The following is a 25,472-nucleotide window of genomic DNA, read 5'->3' on the forward strand; positions in this document are numbered from 1 at the left end:
CCCTTAATAAATCTCATTCTTCTCTGCACTTGCGTCCACTGGCCATCCTGATCTGGTTCCTGTTCCCGGCGTGAGAGACATCACATGTTCTGTTCCTGTGGCTAATCCTCTGGACCTGTTGGCCCTGCCTCCAGACCCACCGCTGAGCGCTGTAGCCGCACCTCTGGACCTCCTGAACCCGCCGCTGAGCACGTTGCCGTGCCTCCGGACCTCCCGGACCCGCCATTGACCACCTCAGCCAAACCCTCAGAACTCTGGGACCAGCTGTGGGCCATAATTGCTGCACTGTTGGAACCCCAGTCAAGCTTGGAAGACGCCGTCCATCCTGACCCAGACTCCATCTCCGGCATGGAAGACGCTGCCCATCCTGATCCAGTCCCCGGTGCAGTGGATGCTGCTTATCCTGTTATCAGGTCTGTTTCTTTGACTCAGTATCTGGACCTGTTGGACCTGCTTCCGGACCCACCGCCGGATGCCACAGGCACACGTCCGGACCCCCCAGACCCGCCGCCGCTGAACACCACAGCCGTGCCCCCAGACCCACCAGCTCCTGTTCCTGGAGTGGAAGAAGCCACTCTACATGTTCCCGTGCCAAGCCTGCCCTTGTCCCTACTTCTTTGTTTACTCCTTGTGTCCCTCAGGTTTCTGTGTCGGTTCCTGCTTCTGCTCCTGGTTCTTGTCCTGTTCTGTCTGCTCCTGTTTCCCAAGTTTCTGTGTCTGCTTCTGTTATGTCTTCTGTTCCAGTGCCTGTTCTTCATCGTGCCCCATGTTCGGCTCCTGTTCCTGCTCCTGTGTCTCGTCTGGGTCCTGTCCCTGCTCTGCGTCTTGCCCGTTCTGTTCCTGTTGGTGTCTTGTCCTAGTCTTTTCCTGATTTTAGTGGATCTTGTTTGTGCAACCTGGAGTTGCGTGCTTTGGGGTGGGGTACTGTCACAATTAGTCCCACCCATCTTCAATGTTCCATGTTTTCCCTGTCTTGTGTATTTTAGTTACATGCCGTAGTTTTGTTTTCACCGCCCCTTGTTTGATTGTGTTTTTGTTTTGCTCATGTATCCACATACTCGCCGTGTTGATTCTATGACCCTGGACTGCTACAATGACTCTGATTTTGGATTTGTCCTTAATAAATCTCGCTCCTCTCCGTACATGCGTCCACCTCCTTACCGCTCACCATTACAAAAATGAAAAGAATAACAAAAATTACTCAGGAAATCGTACCTCAATTCTCACAGAACACAGAGTTCTTTCCCATATTTATCTTCAGAGAATAAATCATTACCTGGCTGCAACAAAATCACTGGTCTATCTGAACTCTAAACTGATACAGTATGTGCTGAGATTTTACCCTTTTACCCAGCAATAATTTATCTTTTACCCAGCAATAATTTATCAGTGCTTTCAGGGTACTCTAATATCAAATAAATAGCAAGACAATCAAGTATAGTCCATTAAAGGCAGTGAGAAGCTCACTAATGAACCAATCAACATAATCCTGTTGCCTTTGCATATTTAAGCTCCAGAAGAACAGCTGTAACAGTATTTGACAGCTGGACTCCAGACAAGTGACAGAAATATAAAAGAGATGTAAATATTAATATTAAATGTTTTAATTTTACTTGTGTCATCACAATATCCATAAATGCAAGGCAGAAGACCTTTCATTTGTCAGTCAACTTCAAGTCAAGTTTGAATGTACTCTTTTTCCTTGATATACTAGGTTTACATTGCAAGAACATGTAATTTATTCTGGTCCATGGTGCACAAAAGACAACAACTTAAGACCTTATCTCTGAATTCCTAATGCCTGCTCAGCTTGAATGATCATGAATTGTAACAAATTTCTGATTGCACATGATTACCCCATAGATTTAGTCACATATACTACAATGAGTACGTATGACACTGAACATGACTGCCTGCCTGTTAAATTGTCTACTACTACATATGCCCATATGGAGGAATAGATTCCAACCATAAGCACTGTAAAAGATGTCCTCCCTTCTCACAGCCACATCTCTCAATGGCCTCATGGTGACAGTAAACCAACACGCCATAAACTTCTCTTTAGCCCTAATACACTGACAATGAAATTGCTCCATTTGTCAAACATATAATCATATAATGCTAACCTGTTACTGAATATGGGTAGAATTACCCTGACTTTATAAGGACCTATGGCTTGTTAGGTTTGTTGACCCGATATTTCCCATTAGACATGATCACATTTCCATTACAGAATTTCAAGTTTGCAGTATCAGTAGTATAGATTCAGAATTTTAATCAGTGTGAATCTCCTGGTTATTTTATCCTTACTATTGCTTAAAGAGTGATGGATTTAAAAACTGGGCAGTCGCTTCGCTTGGTGAGATGTGAGTGCTCATAGATTAATCCGAAAACAGTGTGAGCCTGAAAGGAAAAATAAATGAATGTACCCCTGTTAAATAGTTACATGCAGAATTAAATAAGCATACAACCTTTTTAAGTTTGGCAAATATTTGGATTTGATTAATCAATCTTGCTTGTTTAGTCTGTGTGCACATTGTGTGTATAACAATACAAAATACTACAATTAATTTACAAATTCAGAATTATTTTTTAATATAATAAAAAATATTAAATAACTTTTAATCATAAATATTTACATGAATCTCCATTCAGTTATAGTTTTATTAATAACATATAGAACCATAGGTTAAACATGCTCTCTAACTACAAAACCAGTATTGAGAAATGATCTGTCCATTCTACTTCAAAACAAAAAAATATTAATTTGCTTGTCTTTTATCTTTAGTTTTGAATGAGATGCCTTAGGGTGAATTGCAGCATCTTGCTTGTTCCAAAGAGAAGAGTGATATACTCTAAATGCTGTATCTTTGGAGGATAGTCAACCTACCCTTATTCCTAAATAATTATTCAATGTTGTTATAAAATTATTATAACTCAATTGGTGTCTTTAGTTTTCTAAACCTGTCCTTCCAGCTGTGTTTTCAGCTATAATCAATAAAATGCTTATTTATGTACTTCTGCCATGCAAGTGTCATCACCCATATTCACTGCCTCATTATACAATGATGAAATAGTTCTCACCTCAGGCTGCTTAGATGAAAAATCTGCCTCTGGCTTATTGATGGTGGAAAATATCTCTGGTGTTATTCCCTAGCCAGGCAGGATTACAGGACTTGTCCTCCTCCTCAGGCCTATGCTTGGGACCTGGACCAGCTCCCCTGCTTTCTCCACACCTGCCTCACACTGCCCACAGCCACTCAGAATTCTCTTCCCACACTGGGGTCCCCTGCCAGGCCCCAGTGGGGCCCGAGGTTTACTGCATACCTCTTCCTGGGAGTTCTGACACAGGTGTGTGTGTGTGTGTGTGTGTGTGTGTGTGTGTGTGTGTGTGTGTGTGTGTGTGTGTGTGTGTGTGTGTGTAAGGACCAGATGGAATTTATAGCAGCCACTGACAGCAAATGGGTTAGTCCCAAATGGAACTAGCAGCCATCTAGCCCAAGGCACAGTGAACCCTGCAGTGTGAGGATGTGTTAAGATGTACATTAAACCCTTATGAAAACATGGAGATATCACACAACTGTAAATGCAACAGGAGCAGCTGGTCAAATGTGTTGGCTCTGAGGAGCGTCTGCTTTGTAAAGTTGTTTAGTCTACGCTTCTTCTCAGCTCTGGGGGCTGTTTGAGGAGTGTCTTGATGTTTCTTGTCTGGAATCTGATATCATTGGTTTGTGGTGAATCAGGAACAATGCAGAACACTGTAGAGTTTTAGAAGACAAATGAATACATCAGCTGAATGGCGTCACACTGATTCAAACAAGCTGTTGCAAATGAATATGACTAATCAGATAGTCACATGTCTGAGTAACTTTTTGCATGAGACAAAATTAAAACTGCCAACAATTACATCAAGCAGAAGACACACCCCATTCATCTTTGCTGGGTTTTAATTCTTATATTTGCCTAGTATACCATAGTACTTTTAATATTATTATCGTCAAGGAGCATCAACATTATAAGAACAATAATGATTCTGGGATCTTAAAACTTTTATGGGGAGCTTTTAAAACGTTTAGGACTTCTTTTGCATTTTTAAGAATATAGTAATTTTATTTTCATATTACATATAGACAGTGTTACAACTACTACAAAGTCTTTAGCCACAATGTGCATCAGGAAAAACCATTGTTTCTTTCTAGATTTGGTCATGCTAAAATTTAATTCTATAATATGTTGAGGCTATCTGTTTATGCCAAGTTTTAAAACAAATCCTGGCCAAATGCATCTTTACCATAGTAAACAACCTAACAATACATGACCTTGTGACCCAACAAGACCTCTCCAAAACAGACCTTTTCCATATGTAAATACAGCGGAATTTGTTATCTAGATAGGAATGACTGGACTGATTTAGTAGGCCAGCTGCTCATGATGTAAGGCAGCCGTTAGAAATGTTGTGGGAATATTACTTATTGGCCAGTTCTCCTGATTTCAAAATACTTTAGTCAGAAAACCTATTGAGTTAACAGACCACATAACTATGCAGGAGAGTGGAGTTTGAAATCATACCCAGACTCCATCATAAAATATTGGTCAGAAAAGTCCATAATCTGTATGAGATATCTGACAGAAAGAATAATGTAGGCAAATGATAAAAATGTATATAAATTGTTGAGTGCACTGATAAGCCATGGGTTCTAACTAGAGTATAGAAATCTAAATGGTCTCTATAGTGGAAGAGAAAACATGTATCATGACTTTGGAGCTGATGAGTCTGAAACATTCACAGCTACTAATTCCTGACAAAGATACCTAGATATATGTGTAGAGGAAAAGACAGGTAACTCCACTAGAGGGTGCTAAATTGCAGTGTCAACAGAGGCCTGGTGATTAGTTGAGGTCCTTGGAGAACACAGGAGCCATCACAAATCTCAAAACAGGACACCACAATTTATTCTCCTCCTGAGCAGGACACCTTTCCTCTTGAGCTCCTCCTGAGTTTCAGCTTCACAAGTGAATGCAAGAGGATGGATGAAAAAATTAAGACAGATTTGCTATGTGTCAGATAGGAAGAGATCTGCTTGGCTGTGCAAAGTATTCTAAAGTCATCAAACAGTAATACCATGTTCCTGCTCTTGACACACACCAAATGCTGAATGTGAGTAGATGTTTGTGGTGTGTGGATGGTTCAAAGTCAGCCAGGTGCTGTTAGATGTTGTTTAGGAGCTCAAAGTTGGACTTTTTAAATAATTTGTGCTAATATTGGTTTTGGCAGTGGCAAATACTTTGTTCACTCTGTAACAAGCCCTCTGTACCTAAAACAGTGACACTGGTAGATATCCAAAGACCAAAGTCCTGAAAGAAGATCTCTATTCAGCAATGCTTGCTGTAAACAGTGTGTAATACATTCTCATGATTTCAGAACAGATTTAGACTAGATTCAGTTTTCTGATAAAATAACACTTGATTGAAATGATCATACACCATGATGCATAAAAGTCTCTTCTTATCTCAGTCAAGGCATATTTAGACACATTACTTTGTTTAGATCTACTGTGCTGAGTATTAAGGTGCATGGAGAGAAGTATTTAAATGAATGTATATTAATAACGTTACCATGGGGACAGCACAATGATTACTTCTCGTTTGACAAAGCAGGGCAGACAGACAGACAAACATACATGCCAGATATATACATACACAACATATATGGTCCATCCTACTATTTAGCCCTGATTCTAGACTCAATGTCAGGGCAAGCAATAAGATATTCACAGAGGTTCTACACTACATTAAAAAATGTTTTTAAATAATATATTAAAAAAGTTGCTTTTTTTAGCCATAGAACAATTTCTATTTATATCTAAAGGATGTGCTTTTGATTGTAGCATCTTATCACACATGTAGTGGTTATCATTGGGGGGTTCTTAGGGGGGTAAAAAACTTGCACAAAAATTGTAAAAATTTGTAAAACCAGTGGATCTGTGTTTTCTGTATATGACACAGAACTCTGGAAAAAGCAGATTTCCATAATCTGGCTGGTTAAGTGTTTCCAAATATATACTTTATCTTCAGTCATGTATTACCCGCACTGGGAAAAACATGGTGAGTTTTAAGGAGTATTTGAACATCTTCTTTCAGACTGACTTTTCCTGAGGTCAAATTGCAGGTCATCAGTCACGAGCCCCCTTGTCTCTGAAGAAAAGCTTTCTATGTCCACAAAATGGCCACCTCAGACCTCAACAAGAGGCTTCCTGCGGTTCTGCCAGCTGCTTGATTTATGATGTTTTGCTAAATTATTATGCATAACATATCCTCTTTAGATGTGGTGCAAAACCTAAAAGGGAGCTGCAGACATTCCCACCTTTAAAAAAACAAAAACAAAACAAAACCTTTAATATAACATATTCAATTGTAATTGTTGGCAGTAGTTTCCTCCTATTATAAGCCTTCCTGTTATAAGGGTGATAAGATTAAGGAGTGTCTTAAAGAGGAAAAGACCAGCCAAGATAGTTACCACAAACCTGAGGCAATACTGTTGGTGCATGGGGCCTCCTTCAGTACTCAGTGTGCAAGGTGCTATTATCAGGCATTTTGGGAGATTCTTGTCATTAGTGGCACACTGTTAACATAGTCATGACAGGACATGGCTGCCCCGAGTTCAAAAGAAAGCGAGTGCACTCTGTAAGATTACAGTCATTTAAAATGCCCTCTGTACTGGTAATTTCCGTTACCTAAGAGAACGGAGATTGGTTTTCACTGCCTCCTGTTAAACTCTAAAGAAAGAATGATGGAAGGAGAAGAGTGGGAGACAGATAGGAAGGTAGAAAGTACTGACTAACAGCTAGAGACATAAATTGGGCATCAAATCCCATATTGCTTTAAATTAGCTCGATTTTATTGTTTATCTTTAGGGTATCTTATAAAGCACTGTTTACCCTTAAATCAACGCCACTGCATACACTTACATACATAGTTACAATCATGCATCACACACGCACACACACACGCTTATAGTTTGTGCTCTTGCGGTAGTAAAGGTTTCATGTAGGTGAATAATTTCAGCCACTGGAAACAGGCAAGAATACTCTCTTTAGTGACAATATGTACTCAGTGCATATATTAGTACATGAGCATGTGTACAGGTCAAATCTCTCTCTCTCTCTCTCTCTCTCTCTCTCTCTCTCTCTCTCTCTCTCTCTCTCTCTCTCTCGGAGATATTTCCAAAGTGGCTTCTTCTTTGAGAGGACATATGGCTTTGATTAGTGGGTCGTTTACCTCTCTTGCTCTGCCAGAAGCAGAGGCGTAATTGAAATTGCAGAAAACCTCCACTGGCACAGAAATGTTTATCATCTGGCATTTTTTTTCATACTAATTTCTCATGCTAATTTCGGGAAATTACATTTGTGTGCTAAGAAGGGGAGGCTGTGAGAGAGGGCTGTGGGGTTGGTTATTAGCTCCAAAGTCTGCCCCAAGATGCAAGTGTAACAGCATACTTTTGCTTATTTCACTGCTCGCCTCTTTTGTAACCCATTGTTGAAATTGTTTGCAGAGGCAAGATTCGTTTCCTTTCTCTTCCCCACGGCAAAACAATTGCTCAAACGGAGAATCTGACAGAGCACTCTAGTACTTCTTTCCCGTCTGAAAAACTTGTTTTGCAATTTGGTTCGGCGAAACCAGAATTTCACCGCAGCGACGTCTGGAAGGATTCTATAAAATCAGTTTCCCCAGTAGTGAATTTCGTCAGCCTGAAATCTTGCGGTGCGCAATTACACAAAACCGTCTACTGTGAAAGATTGTAAATATCACGAACATGAACCAAGATACCACTTTCACGTAACCGATAGTTTTTCAGAAATATTTCTCATTCTGCCGTCTAGACTAAACCGCAACAGTTTGCTGTTTACTAAACCGATCAAGCTGTGGTATAGCGAAGCAGAAAAAACACTGCAAAAGCAGAGTTTCGAAACTCGGCTATAACTACAAGGCATATAATCTTAGCATATACATTTTGTTTAATAAATTTGGTTTAGTTTAGTAATCTCTTAACGCAAGTCGTCCCCCCGAGTAACATTAGGACAATTATTCGGATCCACTCCTTTGACGACACACACACACACACACACACACACACACACACACACACACACACACACACACACACACACACACACACACACACACAAAAAACACACACAAAAAAACAAACAAAAAACTCACAATACTGACTGCCGAATGAGACCAAACACTCGACGAAGCATTCATAAGTCAATCTTCCCATCACACGTTATCGCGTAAAGCATGAGTCGATTTGACCAAAGTCCCTGAGGCCAAAACGTGCTTGGAGCATCGTATAGCCCGCCCCCCTCAAAGCGCATGGACTGAAGCGCATGGACTAAACGCACTAATTAGATGGTCTTTTTTGAAACACAGCCTTTGTCTTTGTCAGAGTCTCGGATCTAGCACCTATATCGACCCGTTTGATTTCTGCTGAAAGACACTGTAGCTGATTGGGAAACTATTCTACGAAGGCATTTAACGTGTGACAAGTTTTAAAGTCCGCATCACAATGGGTCCTACACTGGTTATCCTCTTCTCTTTGTACGGTTTTATGCATTGTCAAGGTAAGTTACCTTGTTACCTTTACACAGTGGATCACCATTAACTTTGACAAGAACCAGCTTTCTTTTTGAGGTGAATCTTCGTAAACGCTTTGTGTTTGTCTGTGTTTTTAAATAACCTGGGGGCACAACAATACATGTCCGCACGTGCGTTTTGGTGACCGGGTGTGTGCAGACGTGCGCGTGTTGTGTGTGCACGCGCGCATGTGCGAGTATCTTTAACTGATGTCAAACAAATGATTTATTGTGTCAATATAGAAAGAAGGGTACAGAGTCTGTAGAATTGTAAAAACCTACTTTATACGTTTGCTGGATTGTAAAAACCTACTTTATACTGTAATACTGTATGGCAATAAAACTGTACGGTGATTCATTAAGGACCTGTATTTTTATTTATGTGGTCATTTATTTTTACACTTAGTATATCACTAGGGTAAACGGGTATAGATGATGTTGAAATGGTTCTTTCAATTCTCATTTCCCTGTTTAATTATTGCCCCCTAATGAGAGTGGACTAAAAAGTCTGTACTATGTCTCTGGTCATGCGTATTGGTGTTTAGCCCACCTATTAATAATGCCAGCCACAGAACTGCATTGTGAAGCAGAACTCTTAGATCAGTGTTATAATATTCTAAGTCTGTTAGACAAATTCAACAAATAATATAATTAAATAATGTAAAAACATCTAGTCAAATGTAAATAAATAAATAAATGTAAAAAACATTTAGTCATTTAGTAGAAGCATGGATGTCTTCACTGGAATACATCACTGAGGTCAGTTGGTGGGTGGTGTGGGATAATGGGAGCCAGTGTCCTGGTAGCTTGATTATGCCTTTTTGTAGTTTAAATTGGAAAAGTGTGGAATTTGTTTGGTGATGGCTGCAAACTACTGGCCACACATGGGGGGAGCTTTCATAGGCTGTAGGGCATCTTTTCTCAGCAGCAAGCTTCAAAACTAAATTAAATAAACTTTTGTTTTTGGGGTATTGTTTTAGGAACATTCTTTTCAATGCATTGATTTTCACACATCTCCAGCTGTCATCAGACACTCATAGAATATCCATTGAAAAGAAACACATGTAATTTAAAAAAACCTACCCCTGGAAGCTGACTGTCTTGCGGATTCATTGTGTACCAGTACTTACATGAAATGTCTTATATGTCAGGCTAAAAAAAAAAAACAACTTTATGGACCTCCTGTCTAGCTCTGTACAGCAGTGAAGGGGTATAATATAAACACTCTGACGTCCCTGACCCTCTGTCTGGTTCTGTCTGCACGATCGTGAGCTTTGTCTGTTGATTTGGAGCATTGCCACAGAGCTCCAGTGGTGCTGGTTCTTGGGTCCATGGCAGGGCCAGACTCATTAAGCCTGGTTTACGTTTTGGGCTCAGTTCTCATTTCTAACGCAGACACCACAGTGTTCCAAGATGGCAATCAAGCTTTAAGAGAGGGAGACTACTCACTGGTGAAGGTTAGCCTGGGAGAGCCATTGAGCCTGAATGAAGTGTCTGGACTGATAAAATAACAGGAACAGAGATGTTTCTTAAAGCTGGTCTAATTGCACCAGGCTGGGAGCTATCACAGCAGGGAGAGGGGAGTAGAGTGGGATTAGAAATAAACTAAGGATGTTTTACTTATCATCTGAAGGAAAGAACAGTAAAAGTGGTCATTTGCCCGACACTAGATGACATCAGCTAGTAACTGTTTTTTGCCTGTCTTTCTGTCTGTTGGACTCTTGTGAGCACTGAGAGCACATACATATGTTTGTCCTGTTCTGGATCATGGCATGCTTTGGAGGCCTATGGGAATCACAATAGAGACCCTTCGAGTCTCAGAGAGGCCTGGTGAGCTGCAGCAGCCACTGATCACAGAGGGATGTTTGAGTAACCATGGGAAAAGGGAGGTCTTGTTTATATGAACATTAGCCTGAATTGTAGGAATAGCCCTGTTCTTGTGAAGCTCTTTTTTTTCCTGTGAGCAAGTGCTAAACACTATTTGTAGGCATCTAGAGGTACTCACATGTAAAAATTCACATTACACTACATGCAGGGCAGTTAAGAAATAATATCTTGTAACAGTTTTAATGTTATAAGAAGCATAACATTATTTGGTGTTCTGGTACTTGGCACTGAAATTGTGCAAGATTACCTACCATCTTTGGAGTTCTAAGTTTTGGTAGTTTACATTGCAGATGTAATAAATACTCCTTTATGTAACAATGAATTACATCTCAGTTTCTGTTTTAAATATAAATATGAGCTTGAAAGCACTTTCATCCCTATAACTGCTGGCCCTGTCAGTATCTCATATTTCATCAAATCTAGTAAACAAAAGTCTTATGGCCTTGTTCATTTAAAAGAATTAGCACTCAAAACCACTTCGACAGTTGCTGGATGCTAAAGCCTGAAGAAAAGGCCAGATGACTCAACTGCCAAAGGCATTTCATGTTTGGCAGATCAAGAAAACCACAAAAAATGAATGTATTTCATTAAATCAAGTCGGCCAGTCATTGTTGATAGATTTTGGGCATTTTCTGTTCTTTAATTTAGTGGGACAGATGTGTACTGCACAGTTGCCTGTCTGGAAATCAACAAAAATATGTAACTGTCTGATATTTCTAACAGCATCTAATACTAGAGGAAAAATAATGCTGGAGAGATGTCAGCCCTGAAATAAATCAGTCAGAAATACTATCAGAAACATTAACCCAAGAAACATGTTGATACCACAAATGGACACTTTGATATAATGATATATACAGAACATCTCAAGAACCGTGTCTTTGGATGCATTAATCAAAGTGATTAATACTTAATACTAATGAGATTAAATTAATGTCTGTGGATATTTGCAAGAGATATGCAATTCTCTGAGTGCTCTCATAAGTGTACCACAAAGCAGAAGTGACGGCTGGGTCTCACACATCCTAAACCTAGACAACTATTGTCCATTTCAATACAGTTTTGTTTGTGCCATTTTATAACTGAAATTCTAAAATTATGTTGTAGACAAGGAAAACGAGGAAAGCGTGCAAAAAGCAGAAAAGAAAGGAAAAAAATGTTCAAAAAACATTAAAACTCTTGAAAAACATAATTGAGCTCTTTTACAATTGCATGTCATATCCTAATGTGAGACTATTATACAGTGGTATTACTCTTATATGCAATATAAATGTACCTAAATAAAAAATGTTAAGTTGTGCAACTATATGAATAAACAGGTTCAGATCACAACTTTGAACAGCTAATTAGGGATGCCATTTGTGGTGAATTTAAATAAGTAAAAAAAAAAATATGGAAATGATCATGTAGGTATAATATATGTATAAAATTGTATTAATCAATAAAATCATGGGAAAAATTGCTAATAAGAATCCTTTATTATGAACTACAATTCTATTTTATTAAACACTATACTAACCTTTAAATGAAATTCTGAAATTCTTTAAAAAAAAAAAAGTTTTATAAGTGGTTCTTTTCATATTGGCTTCCTTGCTTGTCTGTCCACACTAATGGAATGTACGTCCTCACCGACTGGTTAATCTGTTGCCTTTTCGTGAAGGTGAACAATTTCACATACAAAATGTGATTTAACAGATGAACAAGATATGCAAACCTAGTGATATTTTGAGCACTGAATTTCCTCAATAATCACAGTAGATCTGGTTCAAACTTTGTGTGGGCTTCTCAGTTTAAGACAGCTAGTAAGGTTAAGTAAGAATTGTGAATAAATTAGCTTCTCTTAATTTCTTTTTTATTTACTAAAATTTGGCACAAATGGCTTTTGAGAGCTAAATGAATATTTGATAGGAATGTTCTAGGGCAATATTCATTTAACTATTTTAATGAAGATTATAAAGAAACATTCTATAGTAAAATTATCTAGTAGGATGCCAAATGACACTTGAAAAGGGGAGAGTGTACTTCTGAAAGGTAGATGCAAATATTTGATCTACAGTAATATTCTAATTGTACATGTTCTACTTGAACTGGGTAGGACAGTGTTCTATAAGAATGCGGAGATCTTCCAACCAAAGTACAAAGATTGTCATCTCCTGTAATATTACTAATATTACTTCCTGTGGTTGTAGATTCTCCTGCAACTACAGTGATACAGTAATTTCAAACAAAGAATTCTCACTGTGGTAAATTTAGAAATGTGGCCTTTTATTTGCACGACTTTTGTGTAACTATTCTTATTTGCCAGAGACCACAGGTCCAGTCACACTGGATGACTGCTGTAAAGATGGAAAAGAGAAGGGCACAGACTCCCAGGACTGCACAAGACTCCCTCTCATTTCAGAATCCACCACCTGCAGGTTAGAATACACTGGTTCATCTTCAAGGTTTTGTGCTATTAAGTCTCGATTTGCTTGTTCTTATTGTTTGTAAATTAGATGTTGACTTACATGGACCATCTGAACACAGCTGTGCTGTGTGCCTCTCATGACCAGAAGAAATCTGGTCATGTTCTGATTGATAGTAAAAACTTGTAGGAGCCCTCTTTTCTCCAGTGAAAGGAGGGCGTGCATAGTGAACCACTTGTTAGTCTTTCTTTCTAGTACTCAGTAATTTCGCAGTTTGGCACATCTGGTGGTTTAAAAGATACATTAGTGGAGGCACTGTTAGACCCTATAGTTATTACACAGGGAATAAGACATAGCTAAATATGGAGAAAAAAAAATGTAATTAGATTTTAAAAAGAGCATGTGGTGATTAGTCTTTTCACTATATTACAGTTGGTGAAGTTGGAAAACCTCAGTCAGAAATAAATAATTACTTTAATTAAATAACTAAGTAAATAAATAAAGGATGTGCAGTTGTGCGAAATGCTAGGAGCATTATGAGTTGATGGTTGGTACAGTTACATCAGCATAACAGTAGGAAGTGCACAGCCATAACTCCAATGCCATTGAAAACCAAAGAGGTTAGTCCAGTGCCCTTCCAAAGGCAAACGTGTTTGTTTTGGCAAGCCAGGAGATCCAGAATTTGTTCAAATTAGAGCGTGTGAGAAGGGAGAAATGGTTTAGGTTTTGGGAGGGGGGCTTAATGGGAGATGGAGAACTTGGGCATGGGGGTATTTCCAAATCCAGGAAATACCACTGAGGTGAAACTATAGTCACACTGAGAAGAGAAGGGAGGAATAACAGGAAATCTGTGGATTATTTCAGACACCAAAAGAAAAAAAGAAACACCCAAGAAGAGGGAGAAAGGAGAGCATATGTGCCCTTAAAAGGCTCGCTGGTGGATTACCGGAGGAGAGAGTAAAGTAAAATGAAGATGTTTACTGTGAAAGGAGGATGAGAGAGAGAGAGAGCAACTCTCTGCCACTTTATATGCTGTGCGTTTTACTGAAAATTCTGCCTTGAACATCTGACGAAGTGTGGCCCAACTAAGGAAGAGGTGGAGCTGTCTGTTATAGCAAGTGAAAAATAGTCTAAAAGGGCACTTGAGACCACCATCAGTAAATTTGCTCATTCGTAAGCAGCGGTCCTGTGGTTGGAAATGGGCTCTGGGGAGGACTGATGAAGTGAAGATCGTAGGAAAATAAAGTGAGGTCTTGTGCAATCCAAATGGCAGTGACTAGGCTGCAAATTTCCAGAAATTTCTAATGAATGGGAAAAACATGAAGCCCTATTTAATGTACGCAAGAGATGCAGAATATTCAACCTACAATCTAGCAAATTATGTAAAAAAAAGAAGAAAAAAAAGTACTTTATTCTTAAATTGATGGAAATTTAAGAGGCTCAAAAAAAACAAAAAACAGTTAACAGTGCTGCAGGTGACAAATGGGCTAGAGACCCTGATTTATATTCTCAAAATGGTCCATGATTTTGGATTACAGCAGTAAATTGTCTTGGTATGCTACTATTAATGTTGCCTGTGTGTTTTTTTATGATAGGATAGCCCAAGAGCAGTGCTGTGTTGCAGTACTGGAGGACAACATCTGTTCAAATGGCATCAATATGGCCAAAGACCAGGGCAGTTGTGATGCCCTTCTGTCTGGAAGCACATGTGAGACTAAAACTGCTAAGGTATTGTATGGACAGAATTTGCATTCTTGCATCCTCTTACATGTGTCCATATAGATGGGCAGAGAGTGTGAGAGAGACATTTTTTATTTTGTGCTGAGAGGACCCATCTAAGAGATTTATCTTGGATTATTTCCTTAACTATAATCCTCATAGTCATGACAGATTTGCTGTAAGGCACTACTATATAGCTACATGCACTAGTGCTGCAATCACTGCCAAAACAGGTGATTGTTTCATTCAGCATTCATTTAATGTGTCAGCATGCTTTCAATGGTTGTCAAAGGCAAACTCCTGTCAGGAATAACACTTTAAGCCATTAAACGTTTGGTCCCTTCAAGGCTTATGTGAATGTGTGAATGTGTTGCAGTATCAATGAAAGAGAAGCCCTTCTCACTGAAGCCATCTCTCATTAAATATGTCATGAAGAGTCCAATGAGTATTCAGATCAATCTGATCACTTCTAGTATTGTATTTTAGATTCACATTGGCTGTAGGTTGAATCCTGAAATCTACTTGATAACTGCCTTTGCATTTAATCATGTGCAGCTCACATCTCAGGGACAATGCATATCAAAGATGTTGCTTAATATCCTAATTAATAGATTTGTCCTATTCTCATTTCAGTTAATAAATATGTGGGTTTAGGTGCATGCATTCCAGGAGTAGGATTTTAATGGTGCAGGGCTGGGATTTTTCCCATTCTTTAATTCTGCACTGATGCGCATATGCATTATACTGGGGAATGTGCTTAGGGTCAGAGCAGGGAGTCAGCCTTTCTCAGAGTTGCTGTGTTGTAAAACATGCTCACAGAATCTTGCCAAGTCTCACCTCAGTGAACTTTGAACTACTGGGCATGACAAAATAGCTTTAAAAATTAGCAAATGAACAGTTTAACTACCGCATATTTTATTATACTGGTTAATTGAATCAAATTTTAATTATTCATCAAGTCATTTGTAGGAACTCAAGACAAATGTTTGGTTTAGTTACTTTTAAAGAGTGTTATCTTAATGTCTGTATTCTCACTGAACAAATTACATCTCATTAGGTAGAGAAACTTTGCCTCAAATCATGTCTGTTCTCAGTAACCACCTCCTGTTTTACTGTTCATACACTTGGGTGTGTATTTCATTTTGTCCATGTGATTCATCTGATACCATGAATCAGATACCACGAACCAAGATCATTTTAAGCCATGGGCAAAATAGAACAGACAAGTACAGACAGGCCAATGTTTACACAGCAGTTTTAAATTGCAGCTTAGAATACTCTGTTAATTCCTATATGCTCAGGTGGGCCAAATACATGTTTGAAGTCTGTGTTGCTGTGTACCTCCGCTCCACAGGTGTGCTGTGAGTGCTGTTTGCTTGGAAGGGCCGCTCAAGAGCAGGGCCTCACCTGTGACCTCAACCTCTCAGTCAGCTACCAGTGTGGCCTGGTGTCCCGAGCCTGCTGCATGGACAAATCACCAGAGAGTGATGGAAACTTAGGTTAGTGCAAACTCTACTATAGGCCCTCTAGCCTGTGTCAGTGCCCGCATGGGTGGAGGACATCTGATGAATCAATGTGAACCAAACCACACATTTGCATTAACCATGGCTCTTTAACACCATGTCTTAAAAACTCTCATCACTTTCTTGTCTTAAAAAATGAGTTTTGAAAATGAAATGAATGAAAAATGATCAGGACATTTGTGAGAACAGACACCTGGTACCACATTCATGTTCAGTGGAGCTCTGTCTGGGATGGGAAGCCCACAGACCTCTGCTGCCCCCTAGTGGGTATTCATCATAATCTATAACTAAGGATTAATGAAATCTTTGGACTAAAAAGGTAGTTCAGATGTCTACCTCCATTCAGACTGAAGACCATTTTTAATATAATGCATTTTTATGTTTATTTCATCTCAACCCTTAGAGAGCAGTGCTGCGGATGACACACATTCAGGTGATCAGTGCAATGGTGAGTGCAAAATCACCTTCTGGTTTCACATAAGTGTGATATTAATAAGTACTGCTATGCAACAGAGGTATATGTGGAAAATACTACTGTGTGGTGTCATTGCCTAGGAAATAACACCTGTTCCTGCTTTGGGGGATACAAACTTAAACCAGATGGAAAAAATTGTGAAGGTAAGGTAAACAAGCACAATGATCTTATTTCAGTAACTTACATAATTTCTATACAACAATCACACTTAATCATCCAACAAAAGTCATAAAATATTAGATAGATAGATAGATAGATAGATAGATAGATAGATAGATAGATAGATAGATAGATAGATAGATAGATAGATAGATAGATAGATAGATAGATAGATAAAATTTACCATCTATTTTGAAGCTAACCAACAGTGTAAAAAATGGTTCCAGATTTCATTGTCCTGCCCCATTTACTGTCTGTGTATAGACATTAATGAGTGTTTGCTGGGCTCTCACCACTGTCGTACGGGCGAACGCTGCATTAACACTCTGGGCTCGTACCGCTGTCAGAGGGAGATTAGCTGTGGTACAGGCTACGAACTCACGGACAGCAACACCTGCAAAGGTCACTCACTGTTATGGCTTCAACACATGCATTGCTTAGATTAATTTGTGAATTTGTTTAACAGTGTATGAAATGTGTTAAATTATAATGTTTTGAACTGTGGCCTCATGTTCAGGGTTTATGAACTTAAGCGGCCTGATTAAAAACAACCCTTTTTGTCTGCTTTGATTTAGATATTGATGAGTGTGAAACAGGCACTCATAACTGTCTGCAGGACTTTGAGTGCCAGAACACTCCGGGCTCCTTCCGCTGTCGGCCCAAGCTACAGTGTCCTGAGGGGTTCATTCAGGATGCTCTGGGAAGCTGCATTGGTGAGGATTTACTATTGTTCCAAAATCCATGAACAGCAACAATCAAACAGTTACAAGTCCATGTGCTCTTTAGGAAAATATCTGAAATATAAAGTGGATGTAATATGATCTACATTCCAAAAAAAAATTAAAATGTTAAAAATCTAAGACGTTCCCTCATGTTTATTTTTTCCTCAGATATCAATGAGTGTCTAAGTGGAACTGGCCCCTGTCCACCTGGCCAGGTGTGTTTTAACACTGTTGGCTCATACACCTGCCAGAGAAACTCTGTCAACTGTGGCCGTGGTTACCACCTTAATGCTGAGGGCACGCGATGTGTGGGTAGGGCACTAGAGTTTGCCACATCAAGCTGCTTCTCATTTAGCAGTTAAATAAGCTTACCTTTAAAAATTCTCTAAAACCATTTCTGTCGTGTAATGCAGATGAGTTGTTTGTTGATGTGTTTCTCAGACATCGATGAGTGTGCAGGGCCTGATAACACATGTGCTGGGCATGGCTGCATAAACCTGGTGGGCACCTACCGCTGTGAGTGCCGAACTGGCTTCATCTTCAACAGCATCACCAGGGTCTGTGACGGTGAGAGCCCATTACAACTTACACAAGTCTGTGATGAGGTCAGGGGTCTTCATAACAGAGAAAGGCCCTGTCTATACCACAGACATTGTTACATTACACAAAACATGAATTAGAATTACCAGGGCTGCTGATAACAAAAGAGTAACAGCCAGGGCAGATTCATCTCTTGTACTGCTCAGAATGTTCCATGACCAGACAAGTGTGGGGAGAACTGCAAGAGAAAACACCAGGTGAAAGAGAAAAGACTATTAATATATGTAAATGTTACCAGTAAATGCGTTACAGTAATGGCCTTCGAAACTGTAATAAATGTGTACAAGGAAATGACATTGAAATGATGTAATTGTTTTTATGTAATTTACCTCCCTATAATATCGGTTTAGCCCAGGGTGTGCTTTATAGTATTTAAGGGAGATTAAAATTGGAAATGGCCCCTTTGACAGTGGTTGCTGTCGGGTTGATTTCTAGAAGATTCTGCAACAATCTTTAATAGTATTGCATGTTAACGCATAGAGTCATTAGAATGCCTTTGCCTTTTATTGAATGTTTAAAACTTTTTTATTTTACTTGTCTTTATTTTCATGTTTGACACTAGTAAATTGAACATGTTGCACCTACCAGGGGATGTCCTCTTGCCTTTGAAAAGTGAGCCCCAGGCTCTGATCTTACCATTCACTTCATGTAAATCCATGGGGCTGCTATATTAACTATACGGTATGCTAAAAATAAATACATGTCCATACTGTCTCTTCTTGGACAGATATTAATGAATGCCGACATTATCCTGGCCGCCTGTGTGCACACAAGTGTGAGAACATTCTGGGGTCCTACAAGTGCAGCTGCACCACAGGCTTCAAGCTAGCCAGCGATGGCAGGAACTGTGATGGTAAGGTGGGATTTAGAAGGGCAGTCTCTGGGCCTGTCCTAGCAGATCTTCTCTGATGCAGAGCATCATTTCAGCCTTCTCTAACACACCTATAATATTTATACACATATTTATATTATTGACATAATCCTGAAAACCCAGTTTAGGTGTATCAGTTGCAGTAAGTTAAAGCTGAAGCTAAATTTCACAGGAAAGTAAATGACCAAGAAGAGGATTTTGCACCCTTGCTTTAGTAGATTACTGACATTTTGATGGAGATCACAGTCATGATCATGCTCACCTTCTGACTAATATGCAGATATCAATGAGTGCGAGAGTGGCCCCTGTAGTCAAGAATGTGCAAACGTATATGGCTCCTACCAGTGCTACTGTCGCCGTGGCTACCAGCTAAGTGATGTGGATGGAATCACTTGTGAAGGTATAAGATATTATTAGGTTATATCCTTTTTGATGTATTCATTTGATGTATTCACTCATTCACATTGTACATTTCCTCAGATATTGACGAGTGTGCACTGCCCACCGGAGGCCACATCTGTTCTTATCGCTGCCACAACACACCAGGCAGCTTCCAATGCATGTGCCCCATGAAAGGCTACACCCTTGCACCAAACGGACGCAGCTGCCAGGGTAATGAAGGCCTACTGACTACCATGTCTAGGCCATTATGCTCTGGTGACCTTTTGAGGCCAGGGAGTTCTACGGACAGGTTTTTCTGTCAGTAAAGTGTACTAAGTGTACTAGGCCCAAGGTAATCATATTATATATATATATATATATATATATATATATATATATATATATATATATATATACACACACATGACTTGCATATGTGTGTGATTGACTTTCTCCCCTAAAGAACAACGCTAATCAGCATTAAACACTTTAGTTAGAGGTCAGTGTTAGTTTACTCTGTAAATGGTGAAAAATACATCAGTCTCATATCAATCATGAAACTGAGTTGTGTGTAGGGAGAAATACTCCTATTAAATTTGCTGTCCTTCTCTTCCTCATGAGTAGACGTTGATGAGTGTGTGACTGGGACACACACTTGCTCAGACACAGAGAGCTGCTTCAATGTTCAGGGAGGATTCAGATGTCTAAATTTTGACTGTCCACCAAACTACAGGCGTTCAGGAGAAACGTAAGTATAATGTAGTCATTACAAAATGTATATTGTGATATATATGACTGCAGTTACTGAGATGTAAGGGATTTAAGAGGTATAAAGGTCCAGGTGCAGTGCATTTACACCAGCCACACTGAAGCAATGCATGTAACGGACTCCTGGAATGCCTTACACCCTTACCCCAAAGCATTGTAAATGCCATTTCAACCACTGTACACTTAAGGCCCTGAAACCTAGACGTTAAGAAAGAGCCTTATTTTTTGATATTTTGTTATGCAGAACATTAATGATGAACAAGATTTATATCCAAAACATAGCACACCATAACCCCATTTAGCTTTAAGTGTTAATGAAAAACACTCCCTTTACAGGAAAGGACTATGACCGTGATCCATTTTGTTTAAGACACTGTGTATGCCACACCCCTTCTTCCCCTCCTCCACTGCATGTCAAGCACTGCATCACCCTAACTCCTCCCTTTCTCCCTCCCCACCCCACCCCCCTTTGTCTCCATTTCTCTGTCTCCCATTTGCAGTCGCTGCGAACGCTTGCCTTGCAATCAGACTAGCGAGTGCCTGGCCTTGCCTGTGAGAATAACCTACTACCACCTCACTTTTCCCACCAACATCCCTGTACCCACCAACATCTTCCGTATGGGCCCCTCCAACACTTTGCCCGGGGACAGCCTCCAGGTGGCGATAGTGGACGGAAACCAGGCAGGATACTTTGGCACACAGAGCCTAGAGAATGGAGGTGTGATGGTGATTCAGAAGCCCATCACTGTGCCTCAGGACTTTGACATCTCACTGGAGATGGAGCTGTGGCGTGCTGCAACTGTCAGCACCTACCTGTCCAAAATAAGGGTGTTTGTGACAGAGGAAGACCTTAGCAAATCTAATATCTAAAAGGAATACTGATGCTTGGAAAGGTTTTACATGTATTTCAGTAATTTCTGGTTATCTGGCAAAAAGCACGATTAAGAAATTCTCCCGTGACCTAAAAGGGTTATATACAAATGAACTATTATTATTATTATTATTATTATTATTATTATTATTATTGATTTGCTTTTAAACAAGTTGCAATTAGTGGTAGCATTTTTGTTAATGAAGGATAGTCAATCACACACATTCTCCTGTGGTGTCATCAGTTAAGGTCCGATTATAACAAAAGCCCCTCAGTGACCATTACCACGTGTGGCTGATAATGCTGTAGAGGGTGCCTCAGAATATGGTTCAGTTTTCAGTTTCACTTTAGATAGTATGCTTATTATTTGCATTTTAAAACTGCTTTTGAGAATGTTTCTAGGAGGCACTGATTTCCTATGGGATTTCCAAGAACATTCACTGGGGTTTTTTGCATTCTTTTGGATCATCAGTGCTGTCTTGCTTCTGTTAACATGTTTTTTGACTTAGCCGTAGTTTTAGTTTTTTTAATATTTACATAATTATGTAAAAAAAAAAAAAAAAAAAATTCTGAAAGGTTTCTGAATTTCAATAGCAGTACCTATGAAGAAAGCCAAGGGACTCCTCCCTGTGTGGCCATATGTGCTGTCAGTCATTATTGGCTAGTGTTTGCAGACACTGTTTAAATTATAGACATTACACTGTAAATTACACTGTCATTTAGAATTCTCTATGGAAAATATGTTAGTCAAGGACTAAACTGTTTTCCTTCATTTTCTCATGTTCTTGAATTATAATATGGAGCCACTAGATGGAGCATTTGGGGGAGAATGTAATTTGTCTGCATTCATATGGATTTTAGTCTTGTTTCTTGTTGCATACTCTTTTTTTTTTTTTTTTTTTTTTTTAAATAAAAAAGTACAAGTTGAATTAATTGGTATTCATATTGTAATTTAAATGAAATCAAAACGTTGGCATCAAATAACTAAACAGCAATAATCAGGTAAAGAAGCTGAACTCTAACCAAGAGTAAAGGGACCTGCTTTTGTTTGGAGTAATCTGAAGAGATTCAGTAACACTAATTGTACTTGTACCCCATAATAGAGCAGACAAAGCCTGTGTGAGTTGAAGACTCAAAGACGTGTTTGGAAAAACTAGCTGAGACTGTTTTAACATCAGTTAAATTACCACTCCGGTACATCCAGGTGGAGGGACAGTGTGGTTACACTATGAAGGGATGCTTGTCTCCTCGCTGTCAGGCAGGGAATGTTAAGAAAGAGATTTTAAAAAGCACAGTCATGCATGTCTTTTTTTCTCTTTTCACTTACTTTGGGACAGTGAGTTATGGGCTTCTGAGCTCTGGACAGTGGTCTGGGCTCTGAACGGTGGTCTGGGCTCTGGACGGTGGTCTGCGCAATTTGTGGTGCAGCAGCGTCACCACTGTACACCAAGAATGATGGCCTGCAGAGTTTGTGTTGGGGCTTTATCAACACGTTGACTATAAATAATAATTACCAGAGGAAAAAAGAACTTTTGCTTGACCATAAAGACTCCCATTCAAAAATGCTGTTTTTCTTCTCAAGTCGGGAAATTGGGATTTTGTGTTTTTGGCCACGTGAGTGCAGCACGACGGAGATTGCCTCCCATAGTGTCGTGAGCCATAATTAGCCCACCACAAGCTGGCTGCCTTTGATCTCTGCTTTGATGTTACCCGAGATGTTAACTTTAAAGTGGCAGTTCACCCCAGGACTTTATGTCCTTGTAAATTCAGCCGATGGTCCATTGTAGCACTCACCCTCAGAGCTCCAGGAGTCGTCTCCCGTGCGTGCCGTGCACAAGGCGGGTTATTATGAGTGAGGAGAACATTTTGTGGTTTTGGCTCTGATCTAAGCAAAACGTGGACCCACCCGCTAATTGCTAATTACAAGTCCATGCCCAGTGGTGGCTTGACTTTTCTGTCAGGGGCTTCTCCCCTCTCAGCATGAAAGGAGGCCTGTAACCCAACCCAGGCCTTGGGGTTTCACTGCAGCCTCTGCATCCCGATGAAAGAAATCAGTGATGGAAGGATAACTAATCACTGTGGCTGTGTGAGATCACAGCCCTCACACCACTGAAATACTTGGCATATTCTTTTGTATTTAAGTAAGCGGAGAAATATATGCATTTCATTTGTCTGTTCCTTTTCTTTTTGGACATTATGGAATGATTAGGGTTTTGTACCCTCCACATCATCAGTAACCATGCTAGAAGAGAAATTCAGCTCACTCAAGTCTTTACACGTGTCTAGATGGCACCAACTCAGCTTTTTTGTTTTATGTCATCATGGTATACAGCTATTTCAGCAAACAGATAAAAATTGTTAAGATTGATGCATCTTAGAAAACAGCAAGTAGGACTTTGGTTCTCCATTCTCAGAGCAGAAGCATCAATCAAGGATTAATTTCCACAATTACACCTTAACAAATCATATAAGGGCAAACATGATGTGATGCCTCTGAGATGTTTGATGTACCGTTGTCATGAGAGGGAGGAGAACACCTACTTCATACAGTAAAACATCAGGGCAGCAAGGCTCTCTTCTCTCCCATCATCATGGCGTACTACCAGAGCTGCCTCTGATTATCTTGTTTCACAAACAAAGTCTTAAATAAGCCCCACTGCACAGGCCTGAACAGACAGGGGAGTTGTCTAGTCAGGCTCTCAGAGGATTTAAAGTTCCCTCTGCCCATAAATCTTACACATGAGATTATTGGATATGAAGTTGGGACTGCTCCACAAAACCAAATATTTTCTTGAGCAGGCTTTAGATCAGTGTCAGAGCTTTACTCTGACAGGCAAACTGCATTGAAACTACAAGTGCCTAACAGGAAACTTGACCACGAATTCTCTTTCCTGGTGTGATTTTTGGCCTTTTGTTTGATTCTATTTTGATTCCTACCCCAAAACATGATGGCCTAACGTTAAAGACCCATTTAAAGAATGCCCACTGTATTTGTGCAGATAATATTTATGTAGTGGATGTTTCACTCGCCTGCTGAGCACTGGGCTCTGTGGTGAACTCTACTGGAAGGCCCCCTGTTGTAGTGTTGTAGTTTTGAAAGTATTTTTTTTCTTCATTCAGACATAATTTGCAATCAAGTTCTGTATTCTTGAAGCAACATGGTGTACCACTGATCTTCTGCACATAGTTATCAATACTTGTGTAGGAAGAAAAACAATCTGTACTACAGCATATTCCCTTATCCTAAGCAATGGACTATGAAGATGTGTCTTTCCCCTTCTTTCCCCTCTTTTTTCAGCACGGCAAGGGTTGATCGATCTGATACCATACGCTGTATAAAGTTCTGCCAACCTAATGACATCAGTTGTGTCCTGGACCCTGTTCACTCTGTCTCACACACTGTCATCTCCCTACCCACCTTCAGAGAATTTACCAAACCAGAAGGTACAGTATGAGTTTAACCATGTTTAACTGTGAATAATTAAAATGGCTTTTGATGGGGAAAAAAAAAAAAAAAAATATATATATATATATATATATATATATATATATATATATATATATATATATATATATATATATATATTCATCTCTTATGGCATTTTCTTTTGCATATAATATCCCAGTGTTTTAATCAGCATGTTTAGTTTTATGTATTTCATGTAATATTTAAAAATGAATCTTTAAAGTTTTACGTCCTTTGACATCGTAAGAAATAATATGCATCCAAATAGTTGTTTTCCAGTATAAGAAAACAAAGACTTTTGGGCTGAACACGAGGGCTTCATTCTTGGGTGCCTTTTCTTCTTATTTCCCTTAACAGAAATTGTTTTCCTGAGATCTATAACTCCATCCCACTATCCACATGTGGATTCCCCAGACATTGTCTATGACATTCAGGAGGGAAACGTCCAGAACTCCTTTGACATCATTAAGCGCTTTGAGCATGGCATGATTGTTGGTGAGTAGCACATTGGCATATGGCTAACAATACCCAGGGACTACAAAAAGACCCTGGGGCCCCATTCCCTGGCAATTGAATTTGCCTCAAGTGTTTTTCTGACTTAATTTTGCATTATGAAAGAAGTCTTCTTCTTCTTTTTCTTCTTCTTCTTCTTCTACAAACCAATTGCATATGTCTCACTGTGTGACAGAGAAAGTAGAGACTGCAGGGCTTGGAAACTGCACTTATTCTACTTAGGTGATTGTGACACCACTCTTCCAGCACTGGTTCAGTTGATGATAGCCCTTAAGAGTCTCTCGCATCTTTTGTGGTCATCTCAGCCTTTACATGGCCCCTCTGCAGGAAAGCTCTTCATGTTCTGTTCATCCTTTTAGATGAATGAGTGCTTTTTTCACTCACTAAGTACATGGACTTATTTTTTTCTCTCTTGTGGCAAGACTGATTTCAGTCTTTAGTGCTTGCTTTGTTTATCCAGAGCTGTTTGGAAAGAT

The 25,472-nt window shown here is 39.5% G+C and overlaps 1 protein-coding gene across 2 annotated transcripts; it reads left to right on the top strand.

The window, feature by feature from the left end:
* Nucleotides 1-8,274: 8,274 nt before the first annotated feature.
* On the top strand, nt 8,275-25,001 carry LOC145643244 (fibulin-1-like). 2 transcript variants are annotated; one of them, XM_081709247.1, is made up of 16 exons: nt 8,284-8,624; nt 12,829-12,940; nt 14,524-14,656; nt 16,002-16,146; nt 16,574-16,618; nt 16,726-16,788; nt 17,069-17,206; nt 17,380-17,517; nt 17,695-17,838; nt 17,968-18,093; nt 18,854-18,979; nt 19,278-19,397; nt 19,478-19,609; nt 20,003-20,126; nt 24,316-24,461; nt 24,841-25,001. In XM_081709247.1, exons 1-16 carry the CDS (start codon nt 8,570-8,572, stop codon nt 24,984-24,986), a joined length of 1,893 nt encoding a protein of 630 aa, XP_081565373.1. In that variant the 5' UTR covers nt 8,284-8,569; the 3' UTR covers nt 24,987-25,001. The 2 variants fall into 2 exon arrangements, with proteins under 2 accessions (XP_081565372.1, XP_081565373.1); XM_081709246.1 differs by lacking the exons at nt 24,316-24,461; nt 24,841-25,001 and adding an exon at nt 20,647-21,906 and having other exon boundaries at nt 8,275-8,624.
* The last annotated feature ends 471 nt before the right edge of the window (nt 25,002-25,472 follow it).

Source organism: Electrophorus electricus, unplaced genomic scaffold, assembly GCF_041902795.1.
Source record: "Electrophorus electricus isolate QZ-2024a unplaced genomic scaffold, ASM4190279v1 Scaffold336, whole genome shotgun sequence".
Taxonomy (NCBI): Eukaryota; Metazoa; Chordata; class Actinopteri; order Gymnotiformes; family Gymnotidae; genus Electrophorus; species Electrophorus electricus.